We start from the raw sequence: 21,776 nt of genomic DNA, 5'->3' as shown, positions 1-21,776 counted from the left end.
TCTCAACTTAAAGAGTACTGGTGCGAGTCTTGACAAGACATCAGCGCTCAAAACCCCTAAAGGAAAACAGCTACTACACGAGTGGAAAAAGCTGTTTATCTCAGATGACGGGTTGCTGATACGAAAGACTGTGACTTACACTCAGATTGTGATTCCGGAATCGCGCAAAGAACTGGTGTACAAACACCTTCACTGCGAAATGGGTCACTTGGGGGTGGACCGTGTGATGAATTTGGCAAGGAGTAGGTTTTATTGGCCGAATATGTACAAAGATATTGAGTTTTTCATCACACAGGTGTGCAAATGTAATATTCAGAAAAAACCTACAGTTCAGTGTAGGGCCCCCATGTGTCACGTGCCGGCTACTGCACCCTTTGAAATGGTTTCAATAGACTATGTCCATCTCGAAAAGAGCAGGGGAGGGTATGAGTATATTTTAGTGTTACAGGACAACTTCACCAAGTTTGCTCAAGCCTACCCTACACGCAACAAATCTGGCAAAACAGCAGCAGATAAAATTTTTAATGACTTTTCCTTGAAATTTGGTTTTCCTGGTAAATTACATCACGATCAAGGCAGAGAATTTGAAAACCATTTATTCAAACAGCTGCAGAAGTACACAGGAATAGCCAATTCAAAGACCACACCCTACCATCCACAGGGGAACCCAGTGGAAAGGTTTAATCGCACCTTGCTGTCAATGCTCCGGACCCTGGATGAGGAAAAGAAAGGAAACTGGAGTGACTATGTAAACAAAGTTGTGCATGCCTATAATTGCACAACTAGTGACTCGACAGGATACTCGCACTTTTATTTACTCTTTGGTAGACATCCACGTCTCCCTATTGATGTAATTTTTGGACTGAGTGAGACGAACAAATGCAAATCATATGAGGATTATGCTCACAAATGGCAACAACAAATGAAAGAAGCATATGACATTGCATCCAGAAACATTAAAAAGACTCTGGCAAGAGGGAAATCACATTATGACCTGAAGAGACAAAGTGCTGTACTCACCTGGGGACAGGGTACTTGTCAGGAACATGTCAGAGAGGGGAGGCCCGGGAAAGTTACGCTCCTATTGGGAGGATCAAGTTCACATAGTGATCTCTCAAAAGGGGGAAAACAGCCCTGTTTATGAGGTTAAGCCGGAGCGTGGTGCTGGGCGAGGCCGTATCCTCCACCGCAACATGTTAATGCCCTGTAATGCATTACCGCTTCCCACAATAACAAGAACTGAACGATGCCACACTACACAGACACAAAAACAAAGAGACCTACAAGACGCATCGAACCATATAGAGAGCTCAGATGATGAAGAACAGTATTGGTCTCAGAGAGTGAGGCACCACCACTGTCAGCCTCAAGGGGATTTAATGGTGTCTGCACCTGCTACTGAACTGGACCAGGACCTTCAGCAAAAGAGCACGGAGCTTAGAGTGGATGCTGAAGAGTTTCAAGTAGAAATGGTGAATGGACAAGGTAACACTGAACATGACACCTCAGCATCATCAGACACTGTTGCTTCGCCAGGTCAGCCCAGTGAAATGAACCCAGAACTGTCGGAACCGCAGCCGAGAAGATCTCAGAGGGAGAGATGTCCACGGAAAATATTGACTTATGATGCGTTTGGCCAACCAGTTCAAAGAGCAATTGGTCACAGTGTTAACCCATTGTATGCCAGTGCAGCAGCACCGCCATTCTATGACCAGTTTGGAGTACCTTGGGCAGCTCTACAGATGCCTTACTATGCAGCTTATGTGCCAGTTAGTTATTATTGAACTGTGAAAGAGTTTTTTTGAATTTAAATGATGTTACTTTTCAAAAATGTATGGGGACTTACAAGGCCTTACCAATATGGTGACACAAGTATTTGATACTTTTGGGATGGTAGCGTAAGACATTGGATCGTTATGTTTGATGAGGTTAATTGTGATTAAATGGTTACTATCTAAGTTGATAAGCTCCGGAGCACGTGATAAAGTGATAGTAATGTCTTAGAGGGTAATAATTGTATGTGGACTGTTGGAAACAACTCAGCATTGTTATAAGCCGATGCTTATCTGGTAAGAGAGTAACATGTGATTCTGTCACCTGAGGTCCAATAGTGCATCATGAAAGTGATCTTAAAGCACTGCTAAATCCTATTCCGACTTACGCCATCTCTACGTTGTCACAAGGAAAAGAGAAGTATAGTTGTTTATTTTTGTTTCTTATTGTCATGTTTCCTCAATGTTGGGACAACATTTATTTAGCAGGGGAGGAATGTAGCACTTGGTAAAGTGTAAAGCTAAAATATGTCCAAAACATTGCATAAATCTGTTGGTATTTGTGTTATTCAACTATATGTTTGGATTTTTGGTTGCTACATGTTTTTCCACCAGTAGGGGGCAGTCACGAAAAAAGAAAAACTATGTTCGAAAAAGGAAAAGAAGAAGAGTGTATTTTTGGGCTCTGTATGTGAAAGCCACGGTTCTGAAGTACCCAAATAAACTCGGTTCTGCTGTTTACACCAAGTTGTCCTGGAGTGGTGTAACACTGAGTATCAGACAAAGGTTTCTCAGAAGAACATTCTCCAAGCTTTGGAACCGCCGACATGGCTCCAATAGCTTGGAGAATGTTTTCTGATATGCAAAATAAAATGAACATTTTTTCCCCAAACATTCTCCACTTCTTTGACCTTCTGGATGAGGTTTCCTCACTTAACACTGAACGCTTGTCCTTTTGCAATATGCCAGCGTTGAGTTCTTTTTCCCACGTTGCCTTCCTGTATCACCATGAATCCTTTATTCATTATATTTTGATCCATCAGCCTGATCTGTTTTTCAAATCATTCTTGTAGTATTCTTCTTGTAGGCATAACTCAGGATGTCAATTAGTATGTCAACTTCCCTTAATTCTCCCGTTTCAGTTTTTTTTTTGATACAGTAATCCCTTACTTGTAATTACCTTGTAAATCCCCTTTGTAATTCTGCAAACCTTCTAAAAGGTCCAGTCAGTGTACAAACTGTTGTGATACCCTTGTCTCACAATTTTTTATGCTCAATCATCCAAGTATGGAAATCCCAAAAAGTTGATTCTGCTCACCTGGATGTAGCGTTTTCAATGGGAGAAATGTTTTGTCACTCATCCAGGTGACTTCTACAGTCTCAGCTGACTGCAGACTACAGGTGCAAGTTTCAGTCATTATGCAAATGTACTGTTTATATGGTTGGGGAACCTGCAATCACCTAAGACCAAAGAAGACACTTGAATGAGTGACTGAACGCTACGTCCAGATGAACAGATTCAACTTTAGGGCTCAGATTGGTATTTTAATGTCTCCCTCCAAAATATGCTCCCCCAGATTTTATTCCATTGATTGATTTCATTATCACTTTCCTGAAGATGTTTTATTCCCTTGGTCTAATAATGATGTTGGAATTCGATTTTGGATTCTTTGTCCTTTCATCTTGCTTGGTAATGAGAATAGCATACAGAGACTGTTCTCATTCCCGACGCGTAACATACCGCCACGTCCCGAGGCGCTCCATAGGAATGCGAAAGGTAACCTTCCACGTCCCTGTGATACATGCCGGATTGTGGATGGAATCCAATAGGATGATGCTCCCTAACCTAAACCACAACCTTAATCGTGTTAGATAGTGTTTTCCAATCACAATAAATGATTCAGTCCAAAAGGTTCTCATCTTTCCTCCTGTTTCCGAAAGCGTAACATACAGACGATTTGTCGATTTTGTAATATGTTACGTTTTGGGATGAGAACGTGTTGGCATACATATACAGTGAGCAGAGCATAATATGAAGTCTTGATCTGGTCAGTTAGTGGACGGGGCTGCTCAGTTTCAGCTGCTTCAGTGTTAAATACAGAGATAACAGTGAGACTCCACCCCCCTCATATTTTCTGAAAGCAGGGAAATAGCATGGTGTCAAAAGGGCCAGTGACCATGTGGAGTGTGCCCTAAAGGTCGACTAGTCCTGGGGGTGCACCACTTTTTACCAGCATCAGCAGTGACAGGACATTTGGTGGTGAGAATCAGAGCATGTGTATTGGATGCAAAGTAGCTCAGTTTCTGAACTCATACCAGGTGTAGATTATCTGCCCCTTCCTGTAAGTGTACAGGATGATGTAGCAGTCTCCACCGTAGAACTGACCATAGTTCTTAGGATCAACAGGGACCCTACCACTGCTCTCCACCCTCCAGATCTATAAAATGAGAAAAATAAGAATAGTTATTTCTCTAGTAACACCATAATAATTTTCAACAAAAACTGATTTGCTGTTGCAATAGGTCAACTCATCTTCCCTCAAAGCAGTGTTCCTAGTATCATGTGCCAACATGAATCATGTCACCTACAGCCAAATAGCTCCAGAATCAAAGCAAATTAATTTTACTTTATATAGCACTTTTAAAAACAACAACTGTTGACCAAAGTACTGTACAATAGAATAATCAGATAAAATTTAAAAAGAAAGTAAAATTAAGGATAAGAAAATAATAAAATAATGACAGACCTGACTGGCCTTAAAAGCCAAGGAGTAAAAATGGGCCTTTAGACGAGTTTTAAAAGTATCCAGTGTTGGAGAGGATCTGATATGTAAAGGCAGTTTAGTCCACAGTTTCAGAGCAGTCACAGCAAAAGTCCGATCTCCTCTGTGTTTTAATCTAGACCTAGGGACAACTAGAAGCTCCTGCGAGACCTCAAAGATCTCACTGGAGTGTACCAATTTAGAAGGTAAGACAAGTGCTGAGAAGCCATCTCAGTGATAAGAATAAGACCCATGCTATCAATACATACAGATTACCAGGCATCAGATACTCAGGTGGAATAATAAACTGGCCACACAAGGACATCAATGCCACCAATGTCAAGACATGAAAGCTCCTTATAGTACATGGAGGTCTCCACCTAAAGTTCACTGAGGCTCAAAGAGCAACAGCAGTTTCAGAGCCACAGTCTGAAGCACACCTATAGCCTCTCGTGCTTCTGTTTTCTTCTCTCCTTCTTTCTGATGATTGCCACCACTACCACAACTGCTGTCTTCTTCTCCGTGTTAACTAGTTGGCTGCCCAGCAGCTGCTTGTCAATTTTCAGTGTAATTTAATTTTATTTACAATACCGCTCAAAGGTTTTAGAAAACCCCAATTTTTCCAGTTATTTATTGCAATTCATGTCGTTCAAGTCCAATGAATAGTTTGAAATGGTACAAAGGTAAGTGGTGAACTGCCAGAGGTTAAAATAAAAGGTAAGGTTGCCCAAAACTGAAAAAAAGTACATTTCAGAATTACATTAAAAGGTTTTTCAGGGAACACAACATGGGCCAACAGTTTAAATCTGTTCTGCAGCAAAGGAGTTTGATCAAGCTTTGAAAGCTGGTGCTGCTAATTCCTACAGATGTTCCAACTTCTCTGGATGACTTCCAACGCGCTCTGTCTGCATGAAAGCAGTGTTGGAGCACACTGTGGCATCATACCCTTGTGAGCATCAGTCGAACAGTACTGCAGAAAGTAGTGTGTTGCTACAAAAATAGCGAGAAAAAGGCAATTAACATTGGAAGAGAGACAGACCATCACTTATAAATGTAGGTCTGTCCTACAGAGAAACTGCAATGAAAGTCAAGGTGTCAGTGAGTCCAGTTTCCTTCACCATCAAAAGGCTCAGAAGCTGGAGCAAACTGCAGGTTTGACAGGATGAGTTGCAGCAAGAAAGCCATCCCTAAGATAGCAGAATAAGACAAAGAGGCTTGTCTGGGCCATGAAACACTGCGACTGGGCTACTGAAGACTGGAAGAAGGTATTATGGACTGATGAATCAAAGTTTGAAATCTTCGATTCATCACGCAGCATCTTTGTAGGCCGTCGAGTAGGTGAAAGGACGGGTCCACTTGGTCTATAAACTGATTCCATGATTTATTTGATTCCAATTGCTTATTGGTACTATGCTTTCATTTCAGAGTGCAATGAGACATTAAACTGCATAATTCTCAATAAAAATCTGGAAAAATGGGGGTGTTCTAAAACTTTCGACTGGTAGTGTAAGTCTCACCATTTGAACACTGTCTTATCCCCAATGTCATCAGTAGTCTTTAAGCACAAATGAACCAGGATTCTGATGCATGCTCAGGTACTTGATTTCACACACCTGTGGCCATGAAAGCTATTGGAACGCCTGAATTCAACGGTTTAGATGGACGAGTGAATATTTTTAGTAGTAAAGTGTGTATGTATCTTAGTGCCTTGAGGCAATTGTTGTTTGGTGCTATATGAATAAAACTGAATTGAACTGAATTTTTTTTACAGGTCCACAACACAGAAATGAAGATTTATTTTTTTTATTCTTTTATTTTTTGTGGGAAATTGTTACTGTGTCTCCACAGTATTCCTGGTAAAACAGGAAAAAACAAAAACGGTCGGATTAACCACGTTACCCCAAAGACGGTGAACTCTAAAGAGAAAATGATAAAGGTAACAAGTGAAGCACCAGCATAGTTTCACATGGACACTACTTTTAGAGTTCTAGGGAGCTTGGAAAGAAAGAGACAGGACTTCTTTCAGTTTCTTCTTCTTCTTCAGTTCTAAAACCAAATGGTGGAGAGTCTCAGGTATTTAAACCCTAGTGGGTGTTGTGCCTTAAGAGGGTTGTTGACCAACTATCGATCATGTGCATCATCACATGAGCCAAGGTTTGGAAAGGGTGTGGGTCATTATCAGCAGAGGTTTCGGGTGAAACCACTGTGAGACCTTGCCTCACCCTATCGGGATCAAATCACACAAGATGTGAGTGAGCGTTAAGACCACTTCGACAGGACAAGAGTCACCTGTACATCTGCACTTAAAGGTAAGGATCACTCTTTCTTTCTTTCTTTTCTTCAAGAAACTTTAAAAAGTCCAGATTACCACGACCTCGATGACTGAGAAGATACACAGACATACAGTACAGTTCATTCACCTGTGTTTCTCCACTCCCATCATCCACCATGTTATACTGAGCTGCCATGTGGTGGGACTCATGAAGTTTTGAGGCATCAAACTCAACTTGCTGAATCTTGGCAACCTTCTCAGTGGTGAACACCTTCCCAAAACCCTCACTCTGATCTCTCTCCTTCCAGTCCAGGAAGAACTGTTTGAACATGGGAGTCTCTCCTCCTTCTGGAAGCACCTGAATCTGCAGGACCATCAGGAGGAACATCACTGGAACTATTTCCATTTCCAATACAGGATAGTTTTCCAATAGTCCTGTACTTTTACTTACAGGAAACTTTCAAAGAATAATGTGAAAATATGTCCAGTTTCCATGAAGTGAAACTGAAAGTAAACCTGTGTGTTTGCTGGGTAGCCCATCTGCTTGATGAAGTTCTCAGCTGTTTTCATGGCCTCTTTTCTTTCATTGGGATTAGCATTATGTCCTGCAGGAAAAAAATAGATGAAATCAATGCTGATATGAAACTGGGTAGCTTATTTCACTTATAACAAGCCATTCAAAGCAAGTCCCAGAATCTCTTAGCTAACACTGTTTGAGCACCTTTCCATACAAATATCATTTTGTTTTTGCCGTGATCCAGGATGAAGCATTCATCTGATAGTAGGTCACTCTGCAGGAAGGGGTTTTCTTCCTTCACAACAGTCACTGTCATGGATCCTGATGCATCAGACACCTGGTAATAATAATAATAATAATAATAAAAAGTTATATGATGGTTCTTGACTTCATTTAAGAATTTGTGCAAATGTTAGATAGAAAACAAACAGAAAAAGTTCTTATATGAATGTGTTTAAATGTGTGAATGATGCAGAGGTGGAGTACAAATACTCTGTTACTGTACTTAAGTAGAATTTTCTGGTATCTGTACTTTACTTGAGTAGTTATTATTCTGACAACTTTTTACTTTTACTCCCTACATCTTTAAGCAAATCTCTACTTTCTACTTTTTCATTTTCAAAACGTTATTTTTGGTTTAAGGGATTTGAGGGGAGTTATTATTTCATGTCATTGCGGGCCATCAAACTGATTTGACAGTAACAGTAACTCATTTAGGCAGTCGTGTTTGCATATTAACCACCAGGGACTGTTGTACAAAAAGAAGTGAAAGATGCAAAACTGTGTGTCAAAGTCAGGCGATGAAGTGGCGTCTTGTTGTTTTGTTTGGGTTTTTTTTTGCACACCAGAGCGACTGCAGGTGTCCATAAGTTGCGGTTGCGACACTTCAGCATCTAGCTAGATTTAGAGACATGCAAGCATAAAGGGAGTAATACTTTTTAAGTGGGAGGTAATTTCAAATATAATGTTTCTATCAGCTCAACAAACACAAACAGTTTGTGTGCAGTTTGCCTCACAGAGTGTTGCAGCTAAAGGTCCAGCTGCTGTATCTGCTGTTGCTGTGTAGCTGTGTATCATCAGCAACAGCTAGCAGGATTCAGAGTTATGACAGTGTTTGGGGAAACATTCTAACTATTAGACAAAAAAGATCTTTGTCGATTTTTTTCAGTGTTTGTTGATGATAATACTGTACCATATATAGTTTAGCCATCTTTCTGTTAGACATGTCTGCCTCTGTGTCATCATCATCACCTCCCTCTGACAGCGGTGGCTTGTCTCCAAGAACCTGTCCAACACCAGAAAAAAGCAAAAAAAAAAAAGAAGAAGTGAAACAATTAATGCTTCCAGTAAATCCAAAAATAAACAATTCAACCAAATCATAAATATAGCAAACTATAAACAAGCATAAAAGAAATAAAAATGAGTTGAAAACATGAATTGAATGCACATGTGAAAAAACTAGTGAATGTTTTGCACTATGGTATTTATATGTAGATTTATCAACTTATGTTTTCTGAAGCAACACACAAAAAACGAATAAAACACAAATATCTGTCAGCATTAGGTGTTTAGTCTACAGTTCAAACATATATTTCTTGTTTGATTTCAAGTCCACTGCTAATGTAGAGACGCACCCCCCCCCCCCCCCCCCTCGCCAAAAAAACCTAGCTCTGTCTTTCTCCAACAAAATAGGGGGCTAACTGTACTTCACACAAAAATGAAGAAATTAGAAGTGCAAATGTTTATTAGCTATCGAAAAGGGTGGGACCAGACAGTCATCCATAATCCCGTCAGGGCCTCGGGCCTGTAGTCATTTAGCCCTGTGATGGTGGACTTCTTTGGTGGAGTGTGTGAAGCAGGAGGGAGCACAGTTCCAGAGATCTGTTAATAATCCAGGTGAAGATTGGGGGCCAGTTGGTCACACAGATTTTCAGGCTCAAGGGGGGCATGTCGTCAGATCCTGGAGCCTTTCTGGTCTTCTGTCTCTGCAAGTGTAGACCCACGTCTTCCTCACAGATCTTTAGTGCAGGTAGGGAGTCAGAGGGCGGGGGTGTGTGGGGGGAATTGAGACTGCAGGTAGTCTTTTTGTGTAGGTGTGAGTTGAGGGTGAGCAGATGGGATTTTTAGGGGGTTGTCTTTAAAATCTGCAGTAGAAGGTGTTAAGGTCATGAGCAACCAGGGCTAGGGGAGGGACTCTTGTATTTGGTGATGTGCTGCAGGCCTCTCCAAACGGATTCTGGGTCACTGGCTGAGAAGCTGTTCGTTTTCTTTAGCTTTCTTTAGCTCCTCTTAGCTACCCTGATCTCCTTGCTCAGCTTGTTGGGAAACAGCCCAATGAGGTCCATGCACTCACATGGTCATGAAAAGAAAGAAAAACCATTAAATGAGAAGTTGTGTCCAAACTTTTGACAGGTAGCGTATACCAATACCTGGTAGTGGTATACGCTATATGGACCTATAGTGTATATAGAACATATACATGTACAGTGGCGGTCCTAGCCTGTTTGGCGCCCCGGGCGAACACTCCCTCTGCCCCCCCCCCCCCCCCCCCCCCCACACACACACACACACCACACTCACATAAAACATATTAAGGATTATACATTAACATAAAACTGTTGTTGGAACCATACTGAATTTCACCAGAGAAACACACACACACCTGTATCTTTAGCTCGTTTCTCCTCCTCTTCTTTTCTCTTTTTTCTAAACTGAGCACCTGATGGCTTTGAACTTTTCTTGTCCATCTTGGTTTTAATTTTGCACTCCAGTATGAACACAAATCCCCCAACACGAGGATCACCACAACATAACCTAAAAGACCTACACCTTAGTTCACAGATTCACTTTGTCTAGGGTTTATTTCTGAGATTTCACACAACCCAGGATTCAAATCATGAATACATGATGGGCTTGGATTTACAACATTATAAATGAAATGCGCTCTATCTGGAAGCAGCCGGCCCCTCCCCTTTCGACGGGTTGTGTGAGACTTTAAATCATCAACTGTAAATTATAAATTTTAAATTGTTATTGATCCTTTACCCCGAGTCCTAAAGTGTGTATTTATTTTCTTACTCTTCTTATATTTATTGTTTGTTTACTTGCACTGCTGTAGCTGGAGCTTCGTCGTCTCGTGTCTCTATATACTGGACTGTATGTAGCGGAGATGACAATAAACTTTACTTTGACTTCAGCAGCGAGCAGGCGCACCGAGGGCTCTCGCGCTCACTTTTCGCGTATAGAACTTCAAAAAAACATCGATGCAAATTATAAGTCTGTATCATGATGTCTGGTGTTTTCGTGTTTGTTGTTTTGTTTTATTTTGTTTTATTTTGCGAGTTGGTTATTAGATGCTGCTCCAGCCAGTCAGAGAATCCCCCGCCACCCCACCCCCTCCTCCCTGTGCCGCAAGCAGCAGACGCACCTCGCAAACGGAGGGCGATAGAAAACCAATCAGTGCCTATGCCATCCCCACTATGCACTGGCATGACGTCGATGCCCGTGATGCCGTCCCCCACCACGATGCCGCCCCGGGCAACCGCCCGTGTCGCCCGTATCAATAACCGCTACTGTACATGTACTATAGTACATGTACATGTACATTCATGACTATTTACATTGTAGATTCTCATCAAAACTAACTATGAATGCACACATATGGAATTATGTGGTAAATAAAAAAAGTGTGAAATAATTCAAAGCATGTTTTATATTTTAGATTCTCTAAAGTAGCCACTCTTTGCTTTGATTGCTGCTTTGCTCACTCTCGGCATTCTCTCTCTTCATGAGGTCGTCACCTGAAATGGTTTCCAACAGTCCTGAAGGAGTTCAGAGATGCTGAGCTCTTGTTGTTCCTCCATCTCATCCCAAACCATCCCCACTGGGTTTAGGTCAGGTGACTGTGGAGGCCAGACTGTGGAGGCAGCACTCCATCTCTCCCTCAGTTTTGAATAAATCCCCAACAGTGTCACCAGCAAAGCCCCCGACACCATCACACCTCCTCATGCTTCACGGTGGGAACCTTGCATGTAGAGACCATCATTCACCGTTCTGTGTCGCACAAACACACGGCAGGTGGAACCAAAGATCTCAGCTGTGGACTCATCATCAGATGAATGTATCCTCAGCAGCAGAGGGCCTCTTGGTCTTCCTTTCCTGGGGCGTCCTCATGTCAGACAGTTTAATTGTAGCACTTGATGGTTTTTGCGACTGCACTTGGTCAAATAGCTCTCACACAGCCTGGAGGTTGCTTTTTCCGGACTGACTGACCTTCAGTCCTTACAGTAATGATGAACTGTTGTTTCTCTTTACTTAGCTGATTGGTTCTCGCCATAATATGATTTCTAACAGTTGTCAAACAGAGCTGTCAGCTGTGCACCAACCCGACTTCTGCACAACAGAACTGATGGTCCCAACCCCATTAAGAAGGCAAGAAACTCCACAAATGAACCCTGACAGGCTCACCTGTGAGGGGAAACCATTTCAGGTGGACTACATCATGAAGGCCAAGAGTTTGCAGCACTGTCAACAAAGTAGTCTTCAGTATGTATCTACAATGTACAAAGCAGTTAAAATAATAATAAAAAAACCAAAACATTGAATGACAAGGTGTGTCCAAACTTTAGACTGGTAGTGTATATGTTTAGAACAGGAAACCCAAATGCAAAATAACTTAACAGCCATAAAATAGGACTTACATCTGTTAACTTTGATGGTTCACTTCCTTCTTCTACGACTATCACTTCTGCACGAGCATTCCTTTCGTTGTCACGGATACCCCTGGCCACTTGTGTTGCCTTCAGTCGCTCATACTTGTTACACTTGGATCCACACCACTGGTAGATCTTCTGCTGACACAACAACAGTTAGACAAGGCAATACAAACTTGGCTCTGGGCCCTATTTAATTTACACTCTCCCTGCAGATACACATAGTGTCTACATATACTATATCTGCCTTCACACGCATATGAACTTGAGTAACATCCCATTCTTTATCTTTAGGGTTTAATATAGCTCCACAGGTTTTAAGAGTGTTTTTATATTTTTGACCATTCATCCAGAAGCACATTTGTGAGGTCAAATACTGATGTTGGCTCACAGTCTCCCCTCTAATTTATTCCAAAGCTGTTTTATCAGCTTTGGATACACCATCAGTCTTCCTGCATTTGGCAAAATGCAGCCAGTTCCATGTTCCTGGCAATGCCAAACCCAGACTTGCCAGTGAGATTACCAGATGGAGAAATGGGATTCATCGATCCAGAGAACATATCTTCCCTGCTCTTTGTGATGTAACGCTTGAATGTGGCTGACCCAGCTCTATGATTTTGGGTGGCCTTCCACTTTGTGGGTCAGTACACCACTAGTCGCATAAGTGGCATCCTGTACCATAATACAATGTCCTGAGCTTCTGAAATTGACCCTTTTATTATTATTATTATTATTATTATTATTATTATTATTATTATTATTATTATTATTTTACAAAAAAAACCCCTTTTTTAATACTTATAAGTAGAGAGGGTGCCTTTGTCCTAAATCCAGATTTGGGTGCTCGTTCTACAGAAGTGGGGCCTGGAAGCTGAAGGCTCTGGCTCCCGTTCTGTTTTTAGATACACTAGAATTACAAGTCAACCTGCATTTTTAGAACAAAGTGCTCTGATGAGGTGACAGTACCATTAGGTACAATGAGTGATAATGAAATACTTTTGGCAGTATAGTATATACCAGTTTGTCCTTACATCTCCAAGGTCAATGATGAAGCAGTCTCCACTGTTGAAGCTGGACCAACTGAAGGGGACTTGGGTGGCTCTGACAACACGCCGACCCTTGACATGTAGAAGTCTCTGTGCTGTAAGATCATTGGTGACCACATGGTTGAAACCTGAGGCCACACCCCCTGTCTGTGGACAGAGAACATATTATGCTGTCAACCTTCTCTGTTTACACTGCACTGTCACTTCTCTTTCTTACTCTCTCTTGCTGTTTCTTTCCAGTCATTGTTCCCAAATATAATGTAGCAGGGTTTGCAGAGTACAACGTTATGGTATAAAGTCAACGTAAAAAATATATCTGGCTAGTTAATAAAGGACAAAAAAAATCAAGTGGTCTGTAAAGTCATATTTTTGAGCCTACAGTAACAATAAACTTTAAATTGCAAAAGCCAGCTAGTGACAATTTCTAAATGGTATGCATGGTATAAGTTGTATACTACTTTGGTTACCTAAGGCAAGGTGTAAGTGAGGGTTGAAGTGTCCTTTGTTCTTTAAATGCACTCAAAGCACAAACGACACTCTTTTGAGGACGCCACATCTTGGACTAAGAAAACAGATGGTTTAAAAAGGAAAAAGCCATTTTCCCCTTTCAAAGTCCAAAGTCAAAAAACCTTCACTATACAGAGGTAGTGGCTGACAACACCATCAGCCACCACCCACACAGTCTTGAGAGCCAGGGGCTTCAATGCCCACTCACACATGCCCTTAGGTGACTTCAATGGGCCACATGATGGGGTGGGGCAGGGTGGTTTCATCCTTAACTTCCTTTGACATACACCCTTATCCCCACCATGGCTCATGTGATGCCTCACGTGATTAACAGGTCATGGACAACGACTGTCAGAACCACTAAAGTTACACAATCATATTTTTAATTCTGTTTGAGAATATAGACCATATTTGTTTTTCTACTATGGGCACAGCAGAGAACAGTCCTCCTGCAAGATGATAGTTTAAATAACCATATGTTCCTCCATGAACTGAATGCAATGATGACGTTGGCACTTGTGGTTCAGGAGCTTTAGACATCTAGAATTGTAATTAAAAGATCAGCATGTTGCAGCAGAGCTCATGAATGAACATACTTTGTAAGTGAGCCCTCCTTTGAAGTAGCTGGTGAAGGCAGTTGACTCAACCCCCTGTAGTTCTCGGTACTGGACTGGCTTTCCACCCAAGTAATCATCCAACTGCACAGTAAAGATGGCTGCAGCAGTGCTCTCATCCTGGCTGCACTCGTTTCCTGTCAATAATAAATAAGGACAGTGAGAAAGTAGTTAAGCAATCCAACTGTATGTTGAAGTAAACTGCTGAATGTCATAAGGTGTTATTCCGGATGGACCAGAGCCTCCTGCCTCCATCTGGTCCATCAGGCATGGAGTGACTCAAAAAGTTTATTTCTGGGGTGGATGGTGTCAACAGGGATCTCTTTTGCCTGCCCCGGGGCCAGGGAAACATTTAGGTTTTGGAAGAGAAAGCACATTGCTGCCAATCAACTTGTGAGCAGAGCAGGTGATGTGCTGTATTCTGCCATTGTCTCTGGCAGTGCCAGCAGCAAATTGTTATGGAGGAATTGAGGATGGCTTCAGTAATGAAGAAGCAGAAGTGCACCATCACTGACAGGTTGAACTTCTTCGGCTGCTACAAGAAAAATGTCCTTTAATGTGCTGTTTTGATGAGCTTCCCACTGCAGATCCTGGGAAGATGATGGTTCCCAGGAAGTGGAAAGACTTCACAGTGACCACAGGTCAGTCGAGCAGACTCATGGTGGCCTGGTTTCATTCTGAAATTCACAGTCGCCTCCACTGTTCTGTCAGCATAGGTCTCCACCTTGTTACTGAATCATGGCTACCTGAAGGGCCTGATACGCATCACCATTATGGTAAAATGAAAACAGTTGAAACCTTTCCTACATAAAACTCTTGACAGTTACCTGAAAAACACATTATTGTTTGTTAAAACTTGTGAACCTAAATGCCTGCCAATGCGGTGCAACCAGGGCCATCCTGAAATTCACAAGAGTGTGATCTGGGGTTTTTGACATTGTACTTAACTGGACACTCATCCTGCAACTCTGCCTGTGTGTGCTTCGGGTCCTGCCAGACCAGCTGCTGGCACAGATGCTGGTGGAGCTCACCGTGATGCACGGGGACTAAGTGGTGGTGGCCCAGACCAAGTGCCAGATGCAATTGCTAGAGCAGCTTCACAGGAGACGACACTCTAAGATCAGCCTTTGTGATAACAATTGATGGTCACATGATGACTTATCACTGACATTTCCATTTGTGATGGTTAGGAACAGATTATACCTAGTGAGCTGTGACAACTGAACACAGGTCGAACACACTCAGTGTGTCTGACTCAGTAAAAGAGGCTCTCTGTGGGGAACCCCTGCTCCACACACCTAATTTTCCTTTCCTTTTATTCTGCATAAAGACGTTTTGAACACATCACTGTTTTGTCCTTGCAGGTAAGGGGGGTTGATGGCTCTGTTGTGTACATCAGGCAGAAACTGTCTGAGAGAGGCCTGTGCCTGTCTGTTCAGACCATGCATAATGGTTCCACTGAAAGATGCCAGTGCCTAGATCACCCAGTGGCATCTCGCCCTCCAGCCATTTAAGTTCGAGGTGGTCTATAGGCCGGGGACACGGTGGTGGCTGATTTCCTCTCCTGCTCACAGAGAGGGGAGTAGACATGGCCGAGTGGCTCCCTGGCCTCGTTCAAATGGTAGAGGTATGTGACCGTGGTGTGGTCTGAGGCTCCGATGCAGAGGAGTGGTGGTGCAGTGGGTTCAGCAGGCAGTGCCCTGGAGACTCGCAGGGCAGCTGGGACTGATTATTTAATCACACGCTCTCTGTTTTAGTGGTAAACTGGGATAGGAGGAAAAGAGCAGTGTTGGAGTGAATAAACTGAGCTAGAGATACAGTGACTAAAAAGTCGAAGTATCACAAGAGTGTGATTTATTGTTGTTGATATTATAAATAAATGGACTCTCACCCTGCAACTCGGGTCCTTGTCTCAATGGACAAGCCCCCAAACTAACACTGCTATCTGCCCCTGGTGGGTTAGGGAGACTTCATGTTGACATTATGAACTTGGTGAAGTTATGAATAATGCTGACATTCTCTCCAGACTTTTGCCCGGATAGAAAAGAAACATCCCAGACAAAGCTGAGACAGCAGCTGAATCAACATGAGAAGGAAATGTCAACAAAGAGTGAACCGTCAGAATAAGACAAGCATGACAAGTTGCTGGTTAAAGCTGCACACTACCAATACAAACTTTGTCAAAGAGTAAAGCTACTGGAGATTTCTTTGTGTCTAAGTCAAAAGAATAATGCTGTCAGCCCAGTGCTAGAAAATAACATGGAACCATTAGAGGAAGAATTACTTGTAGAGCGTAAACAGAAGTCTTACCATAATAGTGGTAAAACTACTACTAGCGTTGTGATAATTGTACAAGAACAATTTATTGAAAAATAGCAGTCTGTTACATAACAGAAAAAAGGGGTGACTGTAACTAAAGAGGCAGAGCAGGTTATCTACTGATGACTGGCTGCTCCAGTCTTGTCACGCTAACTATCCTTGGGCATCATATTAACCCAAGCTGCTCTCTGACGCACCCATCACAGTGCCAATGTGTGTGTGAATGTTTGTTCAGCTTGTTTGTTTTCTTAAAGTCACAAAAAAGAAGCTTAGAAAACCCGAGCAGCATTTAGTGCCATCTAGATATAACAACTTGCTTTGTTTGAATGTAACTTTTTAGGAAACAGTGAAAATTGGGTGAAGTGAACCCCTAAGTACAATTAATGTATTTCACTTGATTTTTATGTTTTATTCAATCAGAAAATCAAAGCACACAAATATCCCTCACTTTTATAAACACCCTAAGGATTACAAATATACTCAAGCAAGTCCAGTCATGTTTACATGCTGCCAAACATACACACAGCTCATCTACATATCAGCATAGAAAAAAGAAAATATGTCCATACTATATAGTTTTGTAGGTGTATATCCATCGTTCTTAATGGACAAGCACCAGACAGAATGTTGAGAGTAGAGTAGAGTAGAGTTACTCAGTACACATTTGGTGTTTACTTTCACATTTTGAATTGTTGTCAAAATGGTTCCAATCAAAAACTGTAGGTTGGTGTGGCTCAACATACTTTTGTGCGATGCCTACTGTTTGCAAAGTTGTTGCAAGTGAAGTGTGCAAAAAGGAGGCATGAAGAGATGCGGCACCAAAACTTAAACTAGAGCGCTAAGTGTTGAAGTGTGAACTCATGTACTGTTTGTTACACCATTACAGATTTCTTATATCTATGACATGCTGCTACTGATAACCTATGTGGTGCAGAATGACAAGCCAAAACCAAGAGTGTTTTAGGCTTTTCTTCTTCTCTGCTGCAAATAAATAAAAGCAGTAAGAGCAACGCCACAGCTCAATGTTAAAAAGATAATCAGCTGTTGTCAGTAAATGATTAGTTTGGATATGATCATTGTGTGATTATCAGGGGGATCAGGTAACGCCAGGCGTGAATAATGAGGTGTGGCTATGATGGAGCCGTCAGCTCGAGAAAGGCTTATTCAGGTTTTGGAAACTTTATGGCACACAGCATTAAAGTATATCAAGCTTCATACACACACTTATTGTTAGCATGATGTGTAGTGATTGTATGGAACAAGCGAGGACTGATTTTCTGGCTAAACTTTCCTGAGGTGTGAAGTAGTGGTGACATGTTGCTGAAGAAAGCAAACTGGTACCTTAGTCATTTATCCACAGCAAATTAACAACAAACTTCATATTTTACTGTTGCAATATTTTTTTAACTATGCAAATCAAGCTTGATGGAGTTGGTGACTTTGCAGCACCTTCTCATTGTGATTTGACAACATTTCACTCACTGAGCTATTGAGTCACGTAGCCAATAAAGCGTCCTTGAAAATGAAGCAGTGAAGTAACAACAAAAACTAACAATAAGCTTCTACTTGGTCCAGAAGGCATCAGACCAGCATCATATGTGAGTGCAATCCGTTAAGTGGGTTACCAATTTATGATGACAGATACTATATATACTGTGTAGTACTCCATGTGTATATTTAATACGTAGCACTTTTCATGAATTAGTCCCAACAGTGAAGTAAACTGCAGGAGGAGGAGGAGCAGCGCAGGGGATGGTCTATACGACAAACCTGACAAAGACAGCATTGTTGGCAGGTATTCTGATAGGACACTACAATATTTTTATAAAGTTTAAGCATTTAGATACACTGTTAAAAAAAACATCTTAAAACAACGGTTATATTCTGGCAGCTCGGGCGCCAAAATACTACCGTAAAATAACAGAAAATAACTTCCTCATAAAAATACAGTTATTTCCAGTAATGACAATACAGTTTGTTGCGCTAATTTTACATGGGATTCTGCCTTTTCCAAGTGCTTTTAGACATTAAATTAGGAACATTTTAACGTGATCAAACAATGGTAAATGGACTGGTTCTTATATAGCGCTTTTCTACTCTTTCTGAACACTCAAAGCGCTCTACACAACTTGTACATTCACCCATTCACACGCATTTGCACAAGCACATTTTTCTAAGTAACATTCACACACACTTTCATACTCCGATGGATGCATCGGAGAGCAATTTGGGGTTAGTATCTTGCCCAAGGATATTTGCAGACTGGGGAAGCCAGGGATCGAACCACCAACCTTCCGATCAGTAGATGACCCGCGCTACCACCTGAGCTACAGCCACAATGAAATTACCTATAAACAAGGTCAATGAATGTGGCAATATGAATCATAATACGTAAATGTACAGAAATATACAGTTAACAGTTGGTTTAAATAATAATGGATTGCATGCCCTGGGACAGACTGACAGAGGCGAGGGTGCCATATCGCACCATCGGCCCCTCTGGCCGTCACTAGTAGGCGGTAGGTGAAGAGTCTTGACCACGGACACAACGACGGAGAGTGTCCGAGCCAGGGCTCGAACCGGCAACCTTCTGATCACAAGGCGAACTGCCAACTCTTGAGCCACGATCGCCTTGAACAGCAGTGATAATAATACTTATGTGATGTAACACAAGCTTATAGGAATCATGTTATATACTTTTCCATAGCATTACATTTGAATTCAACAGTTCAATCTTTCAAATAACGGACAGATATTTGTGAAATCATGATACATTTGTGAATCTGTATCTAAATATGCATATGTACAGACAGATACATTTAATAACCATGAAAATTATGTTTTATTACATTGCAGTGATTTAACTTTAATTTACATTTGAAATGTGAAATCAGTCTATTTATGTAACTTTAATGATATTCTAGAAGAACAGAACAAAACTAAAATGCAGTAAAATACTTTTATATTAGGATTTGTTCCTATAGTGCTGCCATACACGCAACCTTGTGGTTGTTAGTTCGCATTCATTGGCCGATGCTTAGTGTCATGTTATTATGTGTCCCAACATCCAATGGCATGTCACATTGTTTTCATGGCCACACCCTCACCCCAGGTGCAGAGGCCTATTTCTGTTCAGGAATGTTGTGAATACTTTGAGATTCATATTAATTGCAATTCCTACCTCTACATTTATTTTTTAAAATATATAATTAGCACAGCGTGCAATGTTTTATATGTTTTTTTTTTTAGTTTTTATTCCTATTAATTATATTTTCACTTGTTACCTCTGAATTATTGAATCAGACCTAGATGACATGAAATTTTCAGCAAAATTATCATTAATTCTCATTAATTTTCGATCATTTTATATATTTTTCCATAGTATTACATTTGAATTAAAAGATCATTCTCTCACATAACAGACAAATATTTGTGAAATTATGATATATTTCTGAATGTATTTTTACAAACTAAATATGCATATGTACAAAAAAATATATTTAAAAAACAAGTAAATATTTACAGTGATGTTATGTTATTTTACCTTTGACATGTAAAATCAGTCTACTTATGTAAATTTAATGATATTCTAGAAAGACAGTACAAAACTGTAAAATATACAGTAAGCTACTTTGACATTACTATTTTCTGGAACAGTTTAGAGTGAAGTTTGTGTTGTAGCTGAATGTGGATCATTCAGAAAGCTGTGAGGAAAATTATTTTCTCTGTAAATGCTTTTGCTATCTACACAGCTTCCTAATACAGCAACGCAGTTAGATCACCAACTACATAAGACATTTGTTTGAATAGAAATTAAGAAGGGTTCTTTAACCTGTTGCACATGATAAGAAAACATAAAAGTTATTAAAATTAAAGATGAAAAATGAAAAGTAACAAAAATGATTGTTTATGTTGTGAAAAAAAAATCTAAACAAAATCAGCTGGTCAGAGCAAAAATGATGTTAAAACGTATGTCTGACCTGTATATAAAGCAATATTGTATGATTTTGTATGATTTTGTGATTTCTCAGGGAATAGAGCAGAATCAACTTCACAGGTGTTATAAAGATAGTGTCACATCCTGGCGTTGGTAACTTTGTACATTTGTGGACTTTTTTTTTCTTTCCTTAGAACTTCTAAGGAAGCTCTTGAGTGGTTCCTTGGAATTTAATTTGAGATTTATCTGTTACCCTGGAGGACCCCTCTGAAATAGGACTTCTTCCAATGATAGGTTATTACATCCAATTATAACTCATTTCCCTTATTCTGAGTGGAACAATAAACTGACACAATGAATTAGGTCCAGAGCTTTAGTCACTTACCCAGCCAGTAGTGCAGATGGTAAAAAGAGCTCTCTTTCTTTTTGACAGTGTAGAGAATCACATAAGCATCCCCTGTGTAGAAGCTCCCATGTAAGTTGTCAGGCACAGGGACCAACTCCATATTCTCAATCCTCCAAATCTGCAAGCCAGCTTTCTTGCCTGCTTTGGTGAACTCCTCATGCTCGAGCATCATGTCAAGCTGTTGCAGAGAATCTGACTGAAGAGGTGAAAAGGGTGGATCGTTGAGAGCAGAAACACACTGCCGGCCTGTTCCTGGCTGCTGACTGACTGATAGTGTAGCAGCAATGTTTCAGCTTCTGCTTTTCTCCCCTCTTAATACACACAAAGTGGGCGTGTCCTGTCAACATACACCAGCATTCTCAAACACACATGCCCGAGAAAAGTGGCTCAGTTCCAGATCACATACAAACTCATCTGCTTTTCTGTAACCACAGAAAAACTGTCAAGCTTGTTAGTAGTAAAACTAGAATTGTGACCTGAAACTGTCTCCTTGCAGATTATTGTTTTTTCAATAGCAGTCTTTTAGGAAAAAAGTTTGTGGCATGAAATGTGGAGAATGTGGGGAGAAATTAATAGGGTAGTATCTTTAAAAAATAACAGAAATACAAAGACATGCTTAACAGAGTGCAGCACAGAGCAGGTGCATTTCAAGCACACATGCACTTCATCAGACTTTGGTTAGTATCATTACAGTAATGATTACCTCGTCTTCCTATACAACCAAAAGCCACATGTTGCTATATAATTTTTTGATTGGTCGACATGGTACATTTTTCCACCAATAAGAAAGGGTGGCTTTTCTTTTTTTTTTTGTTTTGCTTTTTTTTATCAAGCGCTGTCCTTAGAAAAGTTTTTACCATTTCTTCCTACGGTAAACATGACGGTAGCATTCAGGGAAAAAATGGCATTTCT

The 21,776-nt window shown here is 40.9% G+C and overlaps 1 protein-coding gene across 1 annotated transcript in view; it reads right to left on the bottom strand.

Moving 5' to 3' along the window:
* scin (scinderin) overlaps positions 1-21,115 on the bottom strand; it is a 49,272-nt gene extending 28,157 nt beyond the window's left edge. The window contains exons 1-9 of the mRNA XM_085379128.1: positions 20,844-21,115; positions 14,185-14,339; positions 13,067-13,228; positions 12,024-12,173; positions 8,516-8,608; positions 7,528-7,660; positions 7,323-7,411; positions 6,955-7,170; positions 4,089-4,210 (exon numbers count right to left, since the gene is read on the bottom strand). Of these exons, the coding sequence (XP_085235254.1) occupies positions 4,089-4,210; positions 6,955-7,170; positions 7,323-7,411; positions 7,528-7,660; positions 8,516-8,608; positions 12,024-12,173; positions 13,067-13,228; positions 14,185-14,339; positions 20,844-21,036 (1,313 nt within the window). The 5' untranslated portion in view covers positions 21,037-21,115. The remainder of the gene's footprint in view (positions 1-4,088; positions 4,211-6,954; positions 7,171-7,322; positions 7,412-7,527; positions 7,661-8,515; positions 8,609-12,023; positions 12,174-13,066; positions 13,229-14,184; positions 14,340-20,843) is intronic.
* Positions 21,116-21,776: the final 661 nt, after the last annotated feature.

The sequence above is a fragment of the Diplotaxodon limnothrissa genome, linkage group LG18 (assembly GCF_057381915.1).
Source record: "Diplotaxodon limnothrissa isolate DT_005_m linkage group LG18, D_limnothrissa_male_GT1.1, whole genome shotgun sequence".
NCBI lineage: Eukaryota > Metazoa > Chordata > Actinopteri > Cichliformes > Cichlidae > Diplotaxodon > Diplotaxodon limnothrissa.
This window is presented reverse-complemented; position numbering and strand designations above follow the sequence as displayed.